The 19,835-nt window shown below is 41.6% G+C and overlaps 1 protein-coding gene and 1 long non-coding RNA gene across 2 annotated transcripts in view; one reads left to right on the top strand and one right to left on the bottom strand.

The window, feature by feature from the left end:
* DNAH11 (dynein axonemal heavy chain 11) overlaps positions 1-19,835 on the top strand; it is a 368,614-nt gene that overhangs the window by 214,654 nt on the left and 134,125 nt on the right. Inside the window, exons 55-57 of the mRNA XM_070787580.1 lie at positions 3,765-3,926; positions 15,467-15,700; positions 19,569-19,715. Of these exons, the coding sequence (XP_070643681.1) occupies positions 3,765-3,926; positions 15,467-15,700; positions 19,569-19,715 (543 nt within the window). The remainder of the gene's footprint in view (positions 1-3,764; positions 3,927-15,466; positions 15,701-19,568; positions 19,716-19,835) is intronic.
* LOC109557296 (uncharacterized) lies at positions 13,257-16,019 on the bottom strand. The gene is made up of 2 exons (XR_002180498.2): positions 15,883-16,019; positions 13,257-13,509 (listed from the first exon to the last, which is right to left on the bottom strand). It is a non-coding gene; the product is annotated as an uncharacterized lncRNA (long non-coding RNA).

Here is a 19,835-nt window from a genome sequence, read left to right on the forward strand (position 1 = left end):
ATATTTTACAGGACCAGATGGCTTCACTGGTGACTTCTACCAACTATTTCAAGAAAAATTAATATCAATCCTTCTCAGTCTCTTCCAAAAATAGAAGGAGTGGAAACTCTCATTTTATAAGGCCAGTGTTACCCTGATACCATGGCCAGATAAGGACACCACAAGAAAAGAAAATTACAGGACAATATCCTTGATACACAGATGCAAAAATTTTCAACAAAATGTTAGCAAGCTGAATTCAACAGTACATTAGAAGTATATCCTACAAAATGATCGAGTGAGATGTATTGCAGAATGCAAGGATGGTTGAACATCCACAAGTCAATCATCCTGATACACCACATTAACAAAATAAAGGCTAAGTATCATATGATCATCTCAGTAGATGGAGAAAAAGCATTTGACCAAAAACACTCTCATACTCATAGCAGCATTTATCCATGGTAGCCAATGTATGGAAACAACTGAAGTGTCCATAAGGGGATGAACAAATCAAGAAAATGCAAGATACACACACACATATACTACACAGTCACATATGGATACACAAACACAATGGGAATACAGCATGGATGAACCTTGGGGGCATTATCTAAGTGAAATAAGCCAGACAGAGAAAGACGAACACTACACTGTAACAATAATGTGTGGAATAAAAAAAGTAGAACTTAGAGAAACAGTAGAAAAGTGATTGGTAAGCGGTGAGAGAAATAGGGAGAGAGATTGGTAGAAGGCTATAAACTTTCAGTTACAAGATAAAGAAGGTCTGAGGACCTAGTGATTAACATGGTGACTATAGTTGATAATTGGAGAAGGAAATGGCAACCCACTCCAGTATTCTTGCCTGGAAAATTCCATGGACAGAGGAGCCTGGTGGGCTACAGTCCATGGGGTCGCAAAGAGTCAGACATGATTGAGCAACTAACACCCACACGTAGTTGATAATACTGTATTGTATAGTTGAAATTTGCTGAGCTTACATATTCTCACTAAAAAAAGTACACATATGGGGTGAAGGGTGTGTAACTGACTTAATATGGGGGAATCCTTTAACAATGTCTGTTTATAAATTGTCACATTGTACATATTAAATATCTTACAGTTTTATTTGTCAATTATATGTCAACAGAACTGAAAGGGTAAATTATAGATATTACACCCTTTTTTCTAATCATCTTTTGTCTTATTTCTTATCAGTCCTTTACTATGTTAATCTTTCATGAAATGAGAGAAATATAATAGGATCATTATAGGATGATTTCCTGCCCCCCCACAACAGAGTTCCTTGAGGCAACAACTCAAGTTTACTCGAGCATATCTGAAGTTGTGGAGACTATTTTTAAAAAGAACAAAGCAACCAACAGTTTCCAGACATTCACTTGGGCTCTCGAAAAAACCTGACATAAGACCACTGCCACGGAAGGCTGGATGGGGAGAGAATCTGTGCTAGATTTCTAGCAAAGGTGGAAATTACTGATCTGAGAATCTGGGCAGTCCTCGCACTCCTCCAGGCTGGTAGGACGGAATCCTCTCCCTTTTTAGGAAGTACTTGTGAAAAAGCATATGTCTCTGATTTTGTTCCCAGGGTCTATTTTATGGGATAAGATGTAGGTTATTAAGGATTATCTGATTTATTTAAAATTCTCTAAATTTTCTATTTCACTCTGTATGTAGATACAAATTTAGATTCTGTGCATGTTTCACCAACTGCAAAAGCATTAGAAAATGTAAATGCTTTATTTAGGTATTCCCACAGAAAATTTCAGATGATTAGGTTATAGCTGTGGGTGTCAGAGTCACCTGGATAGCTTGTTGCAAACACAGTTTGCCAAGCCCCACCCAGAGGCCTGAGTCCTCTGATTCCCAAGTCTGGATTAGATCCAAGAATTTGCACTTCTCACCAACTCTTAACTGTGAAAACTACCAGTCTCCTGTGGCCTGCCCTCCAAGTGAAATTTAAATGGTACTGTGAGCCTCCTTATTTAAGCCACAATAAATAACATAGGGGAAAAAATGTCTTCAACTGTAAAATTGTAGAAAAAGAAATAGTTTTTTTTTTTTAATCAACATTCTATATTATCTTCCAATAAATAAGGCATATCTAGTGATATTTACTCAAAGTATTTTTTCCTGAGGCTAACCAGACATGATTCAGATGCTTTGTTTTCTAACACACTTTTTTTCTTTCCTTTTTTTATTTTCTAACACACTTTTAAGACCTGATAGTATGCCAGTAATAAATGTAGAAATATAGCAAGTGTAGAAGTGATGGAAATATTTAGTAACTCAAATGAGCTTCCCCTTCCTCTGTCTTTGTTAAAATTACACATAAATGAAGTTTCCAAAATTGTCATGAATGAGAGGTAAGTTGGGTGTGAAAAACCAACTTGGAGGACATTAAAGAAAAATATTCTTGTTTAGGGAGTCAAGGCTGAGAGGAGAAATCTAAAATCTCAATTTTAAGTGAAAAATTCTGCATTGTAACTGAGGCTTGTTCCTGAGGACATGCAATTTTAGAGCAGTTATTAGACTTGTAATTAGACTCTTGAATATAAAAAAATAAATGATCAGCCAGCTTATGCATTGTTGGAAATCACTTAAGATCTTGGGATTCATCTCGAGTTGTTGAAGAGCCATAGTATATAAAATTAACAGAGTAAAAGCACCTATTAAATGGGAATATAAGGTTTCACGTATTATTATGGCTTTTATGACATGAAGTTTAAAATGCAATGCGGGAAAAATCATATTTCATGAAAAATGGTTTTGTCAGATGCCTGATCTCAAAGTGTGAGAGATTTCATTAAGAGAACTGCAGGGCTTTGTGTATGTCATCAAGTGCAAGCTGTGCCTAGAAAACAGAAATCCAAGTCTCGTCCTCAGATGTTATCCCAGTTGGCACCAGTGCCCCCAGTGCCCTCAAGTCCACAGTGACCTGGGAGAGAAGGCAGAGCACAAAAGGGAGCTTCGTAAGCACCTCCTTTGTGCCAGTACACACACACAGCGCCACACCTGATGATCCCAGGAGGAATTTCAGACCCGCCCGCCTCCTGACAACCTGCTTGCCTCACTGAGCTCCGGGGACACGTGTCTCAGCCGGAACTCAGGTACTCTTGATAGCAGCAGCCCTGAGTCACTAAAGAGAAGGTGGAAACTTCCTGATTTAAATGAACTCTTAAGTCATTGAATACTTAAATAGAACTTTGCAAACTTATAAATTTCTCATTGGGATCATGTATAAACCAATCTTTTTACTCTTTTAAGAATGTTAAGTATGAACTCAAGTGAATGTATTTTATTTTAAATGGGAACAAAGTATTCAATATGATAAAATGTTGTTTTCTTAAAAGTATCTTATACACAGTTTTAAGGAGCCTGCTGAATTACATAATAGGAGCCAGAAGATGAAAGTCTTGGTATTATCACAGAGATTTGATTTTTAATTTTTTATTTTTTACTGTCATAATGTGACTTGTGTAATAGAAAAGAATGAATTTCTCACTATATATGATGATCATCAAAAATGTTCAGAAGGAGAAGGACTGGTTTTAAGGAAAGCACACAGCAGTATTTCTGTATGTCCGATGGGGTCCTGTGTACTTTGATTAGCAGGGAGGTTAATGTTGCTTTCCACTCTGTGGTGCTTTAGGCTGCTTTAATGTCACGGTTGGCTGCGCTCCTTTCTTTCATTGTCCAGGGTCTCAGTGTAATTCTTTGCTCACTCATCACCCTCCTGGTTCTGCCCTGCCCCCGTGTCTCCACAGATCATTTTGTGTTTCTCTCCGGTTGGTCACACGCTGAGAAGTAGAGCTCGGAAGTTCCCAGCCCTGGTTAACTGCACGGCTGTTGACTGGTTCCATGCTTGGCCCCAGGAGGCTCTGGTCACAGTCAGCAGGAGGTTCATTGAGGAAACCAAGGGAACTGAGGTATGCTGTGTCAGCCTCCAATCTCTCTCTCTTTCAAAACACTCATGTACTCGCACACTCTGACCCAAATCCTCAGTAAATAATTTCCAAAATACACCTTGTAGCAGAAAATTGTCCTTGTTTAAGATGATAATATCATCCTTGTGAGTTTACATTCTATGGAATATAGTGACTGGTCTTTTAGTGTTCAGTCGAGATGTATACACACACAGACAGCATGCGATCAAGTTCTTACTCATCCAGGGACTCACCAAAGGTCAGGATCATCACTTGCTTGAGTCATAACTGGATATGACTTGAGTCATAACTGGGGCTTACTGTATATAAATCCTTTAAATCCACAACTAGAAACCTAAACAAAAAAGTAGCCACTCATAGCTATGCAATGCTTGATCTTAACAAAGTAAGGTGCTTTTATGATTTTTCTCATTTATGGTATTGCTAGGTGAAAAATCAGCCCCCGTGGATTTAGTAATCATTAAGTCGTATAATGTATCTGCTTCTTTGTTTTATGGGTCCATGTATATCATTTGCTCATGATGAAATTTCCACCTCCTATTGCATTTTCAAATGGTCACATGAAACAAAACAAACAAAGCTTCATTCAGATTCAAAGAGAAAAAGAAATGCGGATATGAGGGAATCATTAGACCTCCTAGAAATTAAGCTGTGTGTGAAGCGAGCATCTTTCTGATTAGGTAGTTTGGAAGGATGGTGATTGTGAACATTTCCTAGGGAGTTTTGTCTTCCAGTTCCATGGAGGGTTGAGGAGAAAGGATGCCTAGAATAAGTCAGACAGGAAAAGGGCTTCTCAGAGCCACAAACAAGACTGGGGATACATAAGGAGTGAGGTCCGTTACCGGTTGAAACCATGAGCAGGCAGCCTGCTGTGGCCTCCCTTACTCCCAGAGGTCTAAGAGCTGTTTTTCCAAAGCCATCCTTTCACATTTTGTTCATAGTACATCTTCTGGTGCCAGATGGTTAGAAATCTGGGCATTTTTACTTATTTAATGAATTGTTTGTAATACAGCTAGCTTTACTGCATATTTATATTTATATACATAATATATAAAGCTTTATCTTATATGTTTTTTTCCCCTAAAGTTTATTAACTATTTAGTGCCAGATTGCCAAGGAAGAACTGTCATGCAACATATTAAAGACATATATGACAGAGTTTAAGATATCCAAATACCTTCTCTCAGTTTCTTGTCTTCACACACACACACTTAAAACATTTCTATAAATAAATGAAAAACCTGGACTCTTCTATTTCACTGTTTTTTTTTCCATAGCCAGAAATTTCTTTCTCTTGCCTGTCTCTATATTCACCCCTAACATTGAACTTACCCAGACCTTTAAAACACCAACAGGATTTGGGGGGTAAAGAGAGAGTAATATTACTGTGTCGTTCTGCTGTTTTAAGTGATAGTCACTGTTTTCCACTGGCCAGGAAGCACCGCAAAGCCCCTCTTACATTGAGGGAAATATATGTCAATTTGTTCTCATGAACAGAGTAGTAGTGTGCCATCACAGGATCGATTGATTTCTGTCTGAAATGCTGTTCTCCCCATGATGTGTCTTCTGAAGAGTCAAAGGAACCCCGCTTAACGGAGACTAACACTTGCGTTCAATCTATCAGAAGTCTTTTATACTTTAAAATCCAGAAGACCATCCTTAAATATGATCACAAAGAATGGTCACAGCTACTAACACAAATGTCTTCAGCTAATGCTAGGTCCACCGCATCCCTGGAATTACATAGGTCACTATTTTGTCTTCTGATAATTACAAGAGGGTTCAGAACACTACATTACTAGAGGGAGAGAGCCAGCGTGTATCCTTTAGTAAGCAAAAATCTGTTTTATCCAGTTCGTTTGACCAGGCTGGCTTGGTAAGGAAGAGTAAAGGAACAGTGTGCTTGGCTTCTTAATGTTCATTTCCCAAACAGGAGGAAACGAGGTTTAACCGAGTGTCTGGACAGTGCGTTAAGGCTCTTGCCTTTGCTGCTCTGATGCAGGTTTTCTCCTGCCCGTGAGGGAGACAGCTCTTCCTGAAGGAGCTTGAATACGCCAGTGACCATTGACATCTGCTGGTTGTGGCGGGACTTGCATTGCTTTAAGTCCAGAGGGCTCCTGGCAGGTGCTCAGCTCTATTTGGTGGTATCACGATGCCTCCTATAGGATGCTGAGTGCCAAATAAGAATTCAAAAAGCACTTTCCCATTTCTGTGGCGCCGAATTATGCCTGGAAACAAATTAGCCAGACGATTTCATCCCAGTGCTGCGTGCCTATTTAACTTTCCCACCTTCCTAATTTGTTGCTCAGGAGCAATAATTATAATTCAGAGTGCAACGTGTCCATGTTCTAAAAATGTGTGGGGCCTTTTCAGTAGAGGTCAGAAACGGCTTTTACATTTTTTAAATGAATACTAATTTGATCAATTTCTTAGTTTTAATTTTGATCATTAAGGAGAGTTATCAGCATAATTTAGGCACTTCTTAATTATTGACCTCATTTGCTGAGTGTAAGGTACTTAAACAAAGGTGACCCTCCCCTGCTTTAGCCACAGAGAAAGGAGTCATTCAAGGCAAGTGGTTTTGTGTGCGTTGACATGTAATTTTCAGTCAGCACACACTCAGAACCCAGGGGTGTGGGCTGATTGCTTCTCAGTAAGTGTTTGTGCTACCTTCCTGTTACCTGGCATTGAACTAAAGTGACAGCTGACAGAATGACCACATAGCTTGACACTTGAGTATCACCAGCTATTTACCTGATGACTTTGTGTCCATAAACACACCTCACAGGACCCTTGGAAACGGGGACGGGAAGACACAGTGTATGGAGGGAGGGGCGACCCTCTGGCTGTGCCTGGGAATCAGTTTGAAAATGATAATTGGGAGCAGGGCTTATTGAGAAGTCTATGGGTCCCAGTTAGGAAAATTCAGGGGAAAAGGCAAGAGAAACAGGTGTTAAAAGATAAGTGATGCTTTTGGTTTTTCAAGTCAAGATGAATAATTGACACACTTTAAAGCAAGGCTTGATGAAAAGAGAGATGATTGAATGGAAATGAGAAGGTGAGCTCTCTGAGGGGTGAAGTTTGCTCTGAAAGGAGTAGAAAAGAGGATCTCAGCAAGATGGAAATCATCCTTTTCAGGCATGTCCTCCAGCTGGCAAGTGAAAATGCTCTGTCCTTTTGCTGAGATACTGCAAAATAGTTACACAAGCTGAGTATCATCAGCGTTGTCAAGAAAATGACTTTATTCCACATTCTGGCATCTCTTCCATGTAGAACTTGATGAAGATTTGGCAACATCAGAATGGCATATTTTCCTGCCATCTCCCAAACTGGTCTGGGAAAATGTCCACTCGAGGAAAATACTATGTTCCTGTTGTTGTCGTTCAGTGGCTCAGTCGTGTCCGACTCTTTGCGATGGACTGCAGCACACCAGGCTTAACTGTCCTTCACCATTTCCCGGAGCTTGCTCAAACTCATGTCCATTGACTCAGTGATGCCATCCAACCTCTGTCTCCCCTTTCTTCTCCTGCCTTCAATCTTTCCCGGCATCAGGGTCTTTTCCAACGAGTTGGCTCTTTGCATCAGGTGGCCAAAGTATCGGAGCTTCAGCATCAGTCCTTCCAATGAATATTCAGAGTTGATTTCCTTTAAGATGGACTAGTTTGATTTCCTTGCAGTCTATGGGACTCTCAAGAGTCTTCTCCAACACCACAGTTCAAAAGCATCAATTATTCAATGATCAGTTTTCTTAATAATCCTACTCTCACATCCATACATGACTACTGGAAAAACCATAGCTTTGACTAGGTAGACCTCTGTTGGTAGAGTAATGTCTCTGCTTTTTAATATGATGTCTAGGTTTGTCATAGCTTTGCTTCCAAGGAGAAATTGTCTTTTAATTTCATGGCTGCAGTCACCATCCACAGTGATTTTGGAACCCGAGAAAATAAAGTCTCTCACTGTTTCCATTGTTTCCCCATCTAGTTGCCATGAAGTGATGTGACCAGATGCCATGATCTTAGCTATTTTAATGCAAAGTTTTAAGCCAGCTTTTTCACTCTTCCTCTTTTACTTTCATCAAGAGGCTCTTTAGTTCCTCTTCACTTTCTGCCATAAGGGTGGTGTCATATGCATATCTGAGGTTATTGATATTTCTCCCAGCAGTCTTGACTCCAACTTGTGCTTCATCCAGCCCAGCATTTCTCATGATGTACTCTGCATATAAGTTAAATAAGCAGGGTGACAATATACAGCCTTGATGTACTCCTTTCCCAATTTGGATCCAGACTGTTGTTCCATGTCCAGTTCTAACTGTTGCTTCCTGACCTGCAACAGATTTCTCAGGAGGCAGGTCAGGTGGTCTGGTATTCCAATCTCTTGAAGAATTTTCCACAGTTTATTGTGATCCACATAGTCAAAGATGTTAGCATAGTCAGTGAAGCAGAAGTAGATGTTTCTCTGGAATTCTCTTGCATTTTCTTGATCCAACAGATGTTGGCAATTTGGTCTCTGGTTCCTCTACATTTTCTAAATCCAGCTTGTACATCTGGAAGTTCTTGGTTCATGTACTGTTGAAGCCTAGCTTGGAGGATTTTGAGCATGAACTTGCTAGCATGTGAAATGAGCATAATTGTACGGCAGTTTGAACATTCTTTGGCATTGCCCTTCTTTGGGATTAGAATGAAAACTGACCTTTTCCAGGTCTGTGGCCACTGCTGAGTTTTCCAAATTTATTGGCATATTGAGTGAGTCAAGATGGCTGAGTAGAAAGATGTGCACTCATCTTCTGTGAAAACACCAAAATTGCAACTAGCTGCTGAACAACCATCAACAGGAGAATGCTGGATCCCACCAAAAAAGATACCCCATGTCCGAGGGCAAGGAGAAGCCCCAACAAGATGATAGGAGGGGTGAGGGGCATAATCGCTTTAAAATCAAACCTCATACCAGCCAGAGATGCTTGAAGTGCAGAAATAAAACCTTTTGCACACCAAGACCCAAGGAAAGAAGTAGTGATCTCCACAAAAGACTGAGCCATATCTGTCTTTGAGTGTCTCCTATGGAGGCAAGACTCAGCACTGACCTAATTCAGGGACTGAGAGCTCTGGCTGCAGCAGTCCTGGGAGGCACAGCATGCTGGCATGAGTCTTTTGGAGGAGGTCACCATTACCCTACCATAGTTTGACCTTAGGCCAAACTACAGGGCAAGAACATAGCCCCACCCATCAGCAGAAAATAGGATTAAAGATTTACTGTACATGGCCTTGTCTACCAGACCAAGACCCAGTTCTCCCTACAGCCAGTCTCTCCCATCAGGAAGCTTCCACAAATTTCTTATACTCATCCATCAGAGGGGAGACAGAATGAAAAACGCAACCACAGGACACTAACCAAATTGATCACGTGGATCACAGCCTTGTCCAACTCAGTGAAACTGTGAGCCATGCCGCATAGGGACACCCAAGACGGACGGGTCACGGTGGAGAGTTCTGATAAAACATGGTCCACTGGAGAAGGGAATGGCAAACCTCTTCTGTATTCTTGCCTTGAGAACCCCATGAACAGCATGAAAAAACAGTAAGGACACTGAAAGAGAGAGGAACTCCCCAGATTGGAAGGTGCCCAATGTGCTGCTGGAGCTCACTGGAGAAATAACTCCAGAAGGAATGAAAAGCCTAAGCCAAAGTGGAAACAATGCCCGTTGTTGTGTGGATGTGTCTGGTGGTGAAAGGAAAGTCCGGTGCTGGAAAGAACTATATTCCATAGGCACCTCAGTGTTAGGTCCCTGAATCAAGGTACACTGGACGTGGTCAAACAGGAGATGGCAACAATGAACATCGACATTTTAGCAATCAGTGAACGAAAACGGACTGGAATGGGTGGATTTAACCCAGATGACCATTATATCTACTACTGTGGGCAAGAATCCCTTAGAAGAAATGGAATAGCCCTCATAGTCAACAAAAGAGTCCGAAACGCAGTGTTTGGGTACAATCTCAAAAATAACAGAATGATCTGTTTGTTTCCAAGGCAAACCATTCAATATCATAGTAATTCAAGTCTATTCCCAACAACTAATGCCAAAGAAGCTGAAGTTGAACAGATCTATGAAGATCTACAAGATCTTCTAGAACTAACACCAAAAAAAAAAAAAAGACATCCTTTTCATCATAGGGGACTGGAATGCAAAAGCAGGAAGTCGAGAGATTCCTGAAGTAACAGACAAGTTTAGCCTTGGAGTACAAAATGAAGCAGGGCAAAGGCTAACAGAGTTTTGCCAAGAGAACACACTGGTCATAGCAAACACCCTCTTCCAACAACACAAGGGACGCCTCTACACTTGAACATCACCAGATGTCAATAGCGAGATAAGATTGATTATATTCTTTGTACATGAAGATGGAGAAGTTCTATACAATCAGCAAAAACAAGACCAGGAGCTAACTGTGCCTCAGATCATGAACTCCTTATTGCCAAATTCAGACTTAAATTGAAGAAAGTAGGAAAAACCACTAGCCCATTCAGGTATGAACTAAATCAAATCCCTTACGATTGTACAGTATAAGTGACAGATAGCTTCAAAGAATTAGATCTGATAGAGTGCCTGAAGAGCTGTGGAGACAGGTTCATAACATTGTTCAGGAGGTAGTGATCAAGACCATCCCCAAGAAAAAGAAATGGAAAAAGGCAAAATGGTCGCCTGAGGAGGCCTTACAAATAGCTGAGAGAAAGATAGACCCAAAAGGCAAAGGAGAAAGGGAAAGATACACCCATTTTAATGCAGAGTTCCAAAGAATACCAAGGAGAGATAAGAAAGCCTTCTTGAGTGAACATTGCAAGTAAATAGAGGAAAACAGTAGAATGGGAAAGACTAGAGATCTCTTTAAGAAAATTAGAGCTACCAAGGGAACATTTCATGCAAAGATAGGCACAATAAAGGACAGAAACAGTATGGACCTAACCAAAGAATAAGATATTAAGAAGAGGTGGCAAGAATACACAGAACTATACAAAAAAAAAAGATCTTAATGATGCAGATAATCACGATGGTGTGATCACTCACCTAGAACCAGACATCCTGGAGTGTGAAGTCAAATGGGCCTTAGGAAGGATCTGTACGAACAAAGCTAGTGGAGCTGATGGAATTCCAGCTGGGCTATTTCAAATCCTAAAAGACGAAAGTTACTCTACTGCTGTATTTCAAAGACTGACTTTGTGACTGGTTTCTAGCTTCCTTTTAAAATGTTAGACCAAGCATAAAGCGTAGTAAATACTATTTTGCTAGTGAGAGGTACATTAGTAGCATTTCTGTTCATAATTTTTAGCACAGTTCTTCCTTTGAAATAAAGTGAGGATTATTCAGTTGATAACCCTGTGCAAGAAAAATTCTGTGAATTTGTGAAAAATATCCTTTTTCTGAGGAATACTGGTATCATTTTAAAAGATCAAGACAAAAGCAAATGTAACCAAATTCTTACTGAATCTGCCTAAATCTCATACCAGCTTAAGCCTGTGTTCAAACAGATGAGAAAAGGCCCAGGTGGTGGTTAATATACTCCCCATTCTTCAGCCCCCTTCCTCCTTTGCACACGTGCACTAATATACTGCCGACCATACATTTCTTGCTCTGTGCATGTTAATTAAGTTTACAGTAGAATTGCAAAAAGCAATAGAATGCTGCTTTCCAGGGTTTTTGCAAACTTAGAATGAAAACTTAGGAATCCCCTCTACCTGGAAAGGAGGGTCCGATTTTCACAGCTGCCCAGGAACTTGCACTTGCTATTAAGTTGGAAGTTTAGCTGAATCACACAGGAACATCAGTCCCTCCTAGCTATCGTTTTGTGACTTTCCTCTTCACTGGTCTCGCCAGAACCATCTCCTCCCTTGACTTCTTTCTCTGAGAGATGTTTAGCTGGCTTGGCTTCCGTCTTACCTCCTCACACCCTCAGACCTCAATTGCTTCTTTGTTTTAATATTCTGTCAGTGAACCATGGAAGGCTACCCTCCAAGGATCAAAAGCTCATCTGGAAGATTACTAGCTTGTGCTGGGCTTCAACTTGCCTTTAACCCAGGCTTGGTCTCTAAACTTAAGACAAAAATGAAAACACGTGCTAACAGTGGAATGGACTATTGCACAAATGTTTGCCTTTTCCAAAGGAGGGCTTGAAAGGAAGAGAAGCAGCAGAGTCAAAAGGAGTGAGGAATGTCTAGCTTTTGATTTTGTGGCAGGAGGAATAACTTGCCCAGTTTGACAGAAGTGAAACTCGCACCAGGTCTCAGGATTCAAACCCCACGTCCCTGACTGCCTCCACAGTATTTTCCTGAGAGTCCATTAGCACCACGAGGAGATCAGCAGAGGAGCTCAAAGATTTTTGTGCCACTTTGTGCATTATTCAATTTTTGTTATTTAATAAACCAGCCTTGCAACCACAGTTTCTAATAGATTGACCAGCTCCCAAAAGAACTAAAAAGTACAAATAATAGCTGTGGAATTACTGAAAATCAATAATTTCACAATTATTAAAACTAAGTTAAATATGTCCAGTTTTTATACATTAATTATACTTCAGTAAAGCTGTGAAAAATTAATATAGAAATATTTTCTGAGGAAAACTATGATAGATATATGACATTATATGTTACAAAATTATCCCAAGTTAAACTTGAAAGGAAAACTGTTTTTCCTTTCATCTGCCCTCATTGGCCCCTCCTAGCTCTGTTGCTGCTACTGCTAAGTGGCTTCAGTGGTGTCCAACTCTGTGCGACCCCATAGACGACAGCCCACCAGGCCCCCCCCGTCCTGGGATTCTCCAGGCAAGAACACTGGAGTGGGTTGCCATTTCCTTCTCCAATGCATGAGAGTGAAAAGTGAAAGTGAAGTCGTTCAGTCGTGTCCGACTCTTCGAGACCCCATGGACTGCAGCCCACCAGGTTCCTCCATCCATGGGATTTTCCAGGCAAGAGTACGGGAATGGGGTGCCATTGCCTTTTCCCCTAGCTCTGTTACTTGAATGCAGTTACTTCTGGAACTGAATTTTAAAGTACTGAATGTAAATAGTCGTCTTTGCTAGTCTTGAGAAGGTGTAAAATCTTACGCAGCACTTACAGGGTTTGATTTCATTCTGGCTTCCAGGTATTGGTTTTCATTCCAATTTTGCAGTCATTTTCAACAGCAGTGATGTGCTGGACATTTGCGGTAAGAGTCAGGTGGCTGGGGTACTTGGTATGGCAGTGATTCCCACTGCCTGAGAACCAGGACACCAAGTAGAAGAGATCTGTGTTTCTGTGTTTACAGAGAGCCAACCAAGAGAGTAGAATTTAAACACTTTTTATTAATGTGAGGAAAAAACAGTTTCTTCTTTGCATTTGACTCTGCATTGGATCCAGCATTGTTTTCCAAAGCATCTTAGTGGGGAAACCCTGCATTTATAATCACTGGATACTGGCACTTTGCTTCTTTTTATTTTTGCCTTCACCGTGATTGGCTGCAAGATGACTGCAAATGAGATCAACCAGTTTTCATTAAGGGGCCATATGTAGCAGGAATGATGTTCTTCGCTCCATCCTGTAAAAGTGAAAAATACAGCATAGCATCACCATTGCTGTAGCTGTACCAGGAGCCCTCTCCTCCCAGCTCCCCCTGCCCCCCAAAAGAAAATTAGAGATAAATGAATGGCAGAATAAATAATTTATGCTAATGAAATTACTGCAATTAGTAGTTCTACAATGACCCTTTTAAAAGCCACAGCTGTTAATGTCAGGAAGTGCTGTCACTACTGACCTTATCATAAGAGAAAGTGACAAATTGAGAATGCAGGGAAGACCAGTCATCAAAGAGGTCTGTTCTGGAACGATTAGAGTTTTCTGAAAAACAGTGTGAATTACAACCAGCTGCTCCCTGGCTCTGCAAGTCTCCCATGCTGTGCCATTTTGTTAAGCCCGATAACAATAGTTATTTTGCCCCATTGAGACAAGTTGTCTCGGGCCTCTTCCAGCTCTACCGGAAACCACTTCTTCCATCTCGGATTTACAAATGAAACTGTTGTTAAAGAGACCTGTTCAGGGCAGCCTAGGAGCCTCCTCATAAGGATCATGGTTGGGTAGAGGCCAGGTTTTTGTTTTTTTTTTCTTTGCCGCAAGGAGGTTGCACTTGGCTGGGGACATATTTATCTATTTTAGAAAGATACATGCTGGCTTTGAGCTTTGTTAAAACAAGACAGGACACGAGTGAATTTCTGCCCATATTTATATTGCAGTCAGATTCTTTAAAAAATTATCCCCGCAGGGATGTGAGTTGTATGGCATTACTTCCTTAAAAATTTATTTTCCGAATTCACTGGTGATACACGTATGTCTCAAATCAAGTGGAAACAAAGAATATTCAGAATTTGTATCCTTCTATATTTAACTTGTGCTTTAAAAACATTTTAGTAACTAGCACAGTGGATTTTTCATATGCAGAACAATCCAGTTTGTACATATTTTAAACCCATTCAGGCGTTTTCCGTGAGGTTGGAAAGTGGAGTGTTTGGACTTTGCTCTGGAGGCGTTCTTCTCCAGCAAGAATCGGCCTGTCTCTCCTCGCACCCCTGGCTGTGATATTAATGGCACAGCTTTGAAACGTTTAACTGCACCACCAGCCACTTGTGCGCAATTTCCCCAAAGATGTCTGAGTGTTATTGACAACACTTTGGTAAATTATGTGTGACTTTCCTAAGAGTTGGTGTAGCTCATTTAATTCATATTAATTGATTTTTAGGCTTCCCTTGATTAATTGAACCTGGTTCATCTTGTACAGAATGCAATAAATAATCATTAAAATGAGGGAGATGTGACTCCACAAATTAAAAAGTTAACTACTTCAGAAGTCGTAGAGGACAAAACGGAAAGAATGTCTAGTGGGGAGTTCTCCAGGGACTCTTCAAAGGAGAGTCGCTCCTTTTTCGTTTTGTTTTGTTTTCCGAATGAGAATGGGTATGTTGTTCTCCCACAAGCAGTGACTTTTATACCTTACCCTCTAGGTTTTTTTGCAACATAAATTCTTCTAAAACGGTGTATTTCTCAGCTTAAGCTGTTTTTTTGTTTGTTTGTTTTTTCCCAGTGACTCCAGAGTTGTTGGTTTTCTCTGGCTAAAGCTTAGCTTAAAAGTGACACCAAAAATACTTCCCTGAGTACAGTGTCTCAGCTTCTTTATTTTCTATTTCACACACTTGATAAAAATCAAGTAGTAAAAAGCAGCGCTTGTGTTGCATCTTGGCTTTTGGGTTTGGTATGTGGAGCACAGGTAAATCCTTGCCCTGCTTGGCAAGAAGAGGTGACTGCACTGAATACTTTCTTGTCCTCTCTCTAAACCTGTGGATATCTCTTAAAGACTTAAGTTTTCCTAGATCTACTGTAAGTTGTGCTGGCTTTTAGAAAATAAATACTGTATAATTTTGCTGATTTTTCTTCTTTTTTTTAAGTTGGCATTTTTGTTTTCACTTGAGAGAATTTCATACGAATTGCAATGTGTACGTTTTCAGCCCCAGGATAAAGACTCTATTAGCCTTTTCATGGCCCACGTTCACACTAGTGTACATGAAATGAGTACCAGGTATTACCAGAATGAGAGAAGACACAACTATACGACCCCAAAGAGTTTTCTGGAACAGATATCACTGTTTAAGAACCTGTTGAAAAAGAAACAAGAAGCGGTGTCCCAGAAGAAAGAGCACTTGGTGAATGGTGTCCAGAAGCTGAGAACCACAGCCTCTCAGGTATGACCAGGGTATGTTGTTACTCAGTGATACCTGTGCTCTTAACATTGAAAAATATGTTTACTTTTGAAGCAGCTTTTTAACCCACTGTGTAAGATACCTGGTCCTAAAATCTATAGATAACGATACAGAGAACACACAGTTCCCATTCTCCTAAGCCTGGAAAGGTATTGGCCACTTACGCTGTCACAGCTGGTTGGCTGGCCTGGCTCTGTGCTGGGCGGTGTCATGATGGTGAATGGAATGGGCACAGCTGGTTTCCTCTCATCTCCCAGTGCTCTGGGCTTGTTGTCACATTGGTCTCAGATTCTCTACCCCGAGTGAAGGCGTCATTTCTTGGCTGGTGCTATGATAAGGGTTGCTGTGACTGGGATCCCTAAGTACAGCTGTTTCCTGCTTGATCTGCTCCTTTTAGCCACCATTTCTCTTAGATGATAGTATCCAGCTTCATCCGCAGCCACACATCCTCCACTGCCTTGAAGGGCAGCACCTCTAATCTCCCTTAGTCAATCCGAAGAGACTTAGCACAGGGTGTTAGTTGTGGGTCTGTACACATATCATCTGATTTCATGGTGAAAAACCCAATATTTAAAGTAGGTGTTGCTAATGTGAATTTACACATGAGGCTCAAAGAATTGAAGGCCACAGAGCCCATGAATTCAGAGTTTGAGCCCAGATCTATATAAAGCCCATGGCTCCAAGCTGCCTCTGTTCAGTTCAGTCACTCAGTCATGTCCAACTCTGCAACCCCATGGACTGCAGCACGCCTGGCCTCCCTGTCCATCACCACCTCCCGGAGCCTCACTGTAACTGGTTAAAAATTAGAATGTGAGAAGACAAAGACTTTGGTGATGGGCCAGCCAGGCCCTCAAGCTAGAAGGGGGGAAAAATATACTTCTCACTGGTGCTCACCTCAAAGCAAGAAACTCCAGTGACCTTTACAGAGTATTTTCATTAGATTGTATGCCCATATGCTTTTCAAGAGATTGGGCCAGTTTTCTCCCCAAGGATGCTGATGGACAGTCCGTGCCTAGGCTGGAGATAAGGTAGAACCTGGTTGGGGGAGCGTATGTTGGCGCCTTTCACCCTGAAGGACTCTCGGGCCATGTCCTTCAAACATTCTAAAGGTCAGGCACCCATTGCTTCTTTGCCCCTTCGTTTCATGCACCAAGGTATGGCTCTTCAGTGACAGATGGTGATCGTTTCTGAACAGTGAGTAGACGGACCATGATTGGGAAAGAGAAACCAGAGTGAGGAGGTTCCCAGGACAGTTTCCAAGACTGAGTGACGCAGAGTGTGTGTGTATGTGTGTGCACTCAGTCGTGTCCGACTTTTGTGATGCCGTGGACATTAGCCCGCCAGGCTCCTTTGTCCAGGGGGTTCTCCAGGCGAGAATCCCCGGATCTTCCCGACCCAGGGATTGAACATGCGCCTCCTGCCTTAGTAGTCAGGTTCTGTACCCCCAAGCCACCTGGGACGCCCAATGCAAATAATAGTTGCCAGAAAACTCCCAAAGAACGCATCTTTATTTGTGCATCTTTCTATCCCTTTAAAGAATGTCTGTCTTTGGTCTCCCTTTTTATATACATTTTATCTTACCTTTTTTTGCCTTCTTTCTCTTTCATTTGTCTTCCCACTCTCCTCCTGTCTTCCCTGGTGGCTCAGGCATTAAAGCGTCTGTCTACAATGCAGGAAACCTGGGTTCTATCCCTAGGTCGGGAAGATCCCCTGGAGAAGGAAATGGCACCCCACTCCAGTACTCTTGCCTGGAAAATCCCATGCACGGAGGAGCCTGGTAGGCTACAGTCCATGGGGTCACTAGGAGTCAGACAGGACTGGGCGACTTCACTTTCACTTTTCTCCTCCTGTCTAATTCCACCTCACTTGAATCAAGACCCTTTTCCCTAGTAAAGACTTTGCTAGGAGACCTGTGAAGCTAAAAGTGAAGGAGATCTGGGTCCCAGAGCATTTAAATGTCCCATTGAATGTTGAGGAGCCTGTTGAGTTTGCCCCAGGAAATGTAACAGTATTAGCTAAGCTGAACTGCTGTACCAGGCGGGGCTGACGCTGCTCTCAGAGAGTTTATTTCCCTAGTAACAGAGATAAAAGCATGGGAAGTAGCCGCCTGGTTCTTCTCAGTGATGGCAGCATCTCATTCATAGAGAAAAAGAAAAGGAAAGAATCTGTGGTTTCCTAACAGTCGCCTCAGTTGTGTGCTTATAATTTGGGGGTTGAGGAGAAGAAGAAAGAAAGGGACCAGTGATTCATGGTGACTGCCAAGTTCATGACTGTTTGGAGCCCCCTTATTCCCCTTCAGCTAGAAACAACAGAAAGTCTGAGAAGGAGATACACAGGTCTTAATGGAAGGACTATTAAAGATTCCTTTCCTTCAGGTGTTTGTGCATGTCATGCTCTTAATATCAGAAGAGTGGTTTGAATATTTAATAGCACCTTAGTTAGTGTTGGAGAAGGCAACTCACCCCACTCCAGTACTGTTGCCCGGAAAATCCCATGGATGGAGGAGCCTGGTAGGCTGCAGTCCATGGGGTCACACAGACTCGGACATGACTGAAGCGACTCAGTAATAGTAATAGTAGTAGTAGTAGTAGTTAGTGTTAGTCGATTAGTCGTATCTGACTCTTTGCGACCCCATGGACTGTAGCCTGCCAAGCTCCTCTGTCCATGGAATTCTGCAGGCAAGAATACTGGAGTGGGTTGCCATTCCCTTCTCCAGGGGATCTTCCCAACTCAGGGATCGAACCCAGGTCTCCCACATTGCAGGCAGATTCTATACACCTTAAAGAGTTTTTAAAATCAGTCGATTATGGAGAGGAAGCATAGTGTCCTCTGTGAATAGCTGGAAAGCCGGATAGTGTAAGATCAGGTTGTGTGCAGGGAGAGAGGTCTTCATGTGGCAGCAGCCCACAGAGCCAGATAGCCATGCCGTCTGACGTACATCTAACCCTTACCGCTCTTAATGCATTGCAATAAAGCCCTAAGCCCCTTGATGGCCATGTATGCCCTCTGCAGATTTAGTATAGGTCATAATGGAGGGCTCTGGTCACTTCTCTTCATCAGTAAGACCTTGCCTCCAGGGTTTGAGTGGCTTTGGACATTTCAGACCTAACAGCTTCCTTACAGACTGAAATCAGTGCTTAAAATGATTTTCCTTTAATCTCTCGGATGATGCTTTTGATTATGGCCTGCCACGTGACCAGTTTCACTTGGCTGAAAAGGAGAAAGAAGCAAGCATCACTGTGTGGCACGAGCCTGAGTTCACAGAGAGGCTAAAACATCAGTCTTAGCTTAAACTCTAATAGCACAGGTAGCGGTCATAGTACCAGCCATACCTCCAAGGCAGAGTGTAAATAGCCTGTGTTGAAGCAGAGGTTGTAAGGGCCCTTGCATATAGCAGTGGAATGGTGCTCACATGATGAAACCCCTGAAGTGTTTTCAGCAATGGAATCAAAATAAATGGCTGTGATTGTTCTTTTTTATGATTAAAAAAAAAAAAAAGTAATATTTATACCCCGCAGGACCAGAAAAGCAGGGTGCTTGTGTGACTTGTGCTCAGGTGGGGATGGCTGGGGGTGCTTCCTTGACTGTACAGATTGAGTTGAGAAGATAAATGTTTAGTTGGTGCTGACATAAATTAATGACATTTTCCACAAAACCATGGAAAACTTACTCTGTTGATTCCTGTGTTTTCTTAAAAAAAATGGGGCTGCATTTTTGCACATGGAATTAAAGGCAAATCAGGATAGAAACAGATGGAAGTTAGAAATTGTTAGGCATCCCTGAATTCACTTAAAATAATAAGCTATATCTGATATTTGCTGTTGTTGACAGAGTCATGATTTTCCTTTAGGTGGGAGAGCTGAAAGCCAGACTTGCCTCTCAAGAAGCTGAGTTACAACTGAGAAATCAGGATGCTGAAGCTCTGATCGCAAAGATGGGGCTTCAGACAGAGAAACTGAGCCGGGAAAAGGCCATCGCCGACGCCGAGGAGCGAAAGGTCAGGCTAATTCCACCCTTTGGAGTGCAGAGCTATATTTAGCACAAAATAAACCTTTGTAGGTGAACAATTTTGAACAACTTCCCCTCCAGGGAGCGTAAAATCTAAAGAATTATGATA

This window comes from Bos indicus, chromosome 4 (genome assembly GCF_029378745.1).
Source record: "Bos indicus isolate NIAB-ARS_2022 breed Sahiwal x Tharparkar chromosome 4, NIAB-ARS_B.indTharparkar_mat_pri_1.0, whole genome shotgun sequence".
NCBI classification, from domain to species: domain Eukaryota; kingdom Metazoa; phylum Chordata; class Mammalia; order Artiodactyla; family Bovidae; genus Bos; species Bos indicus.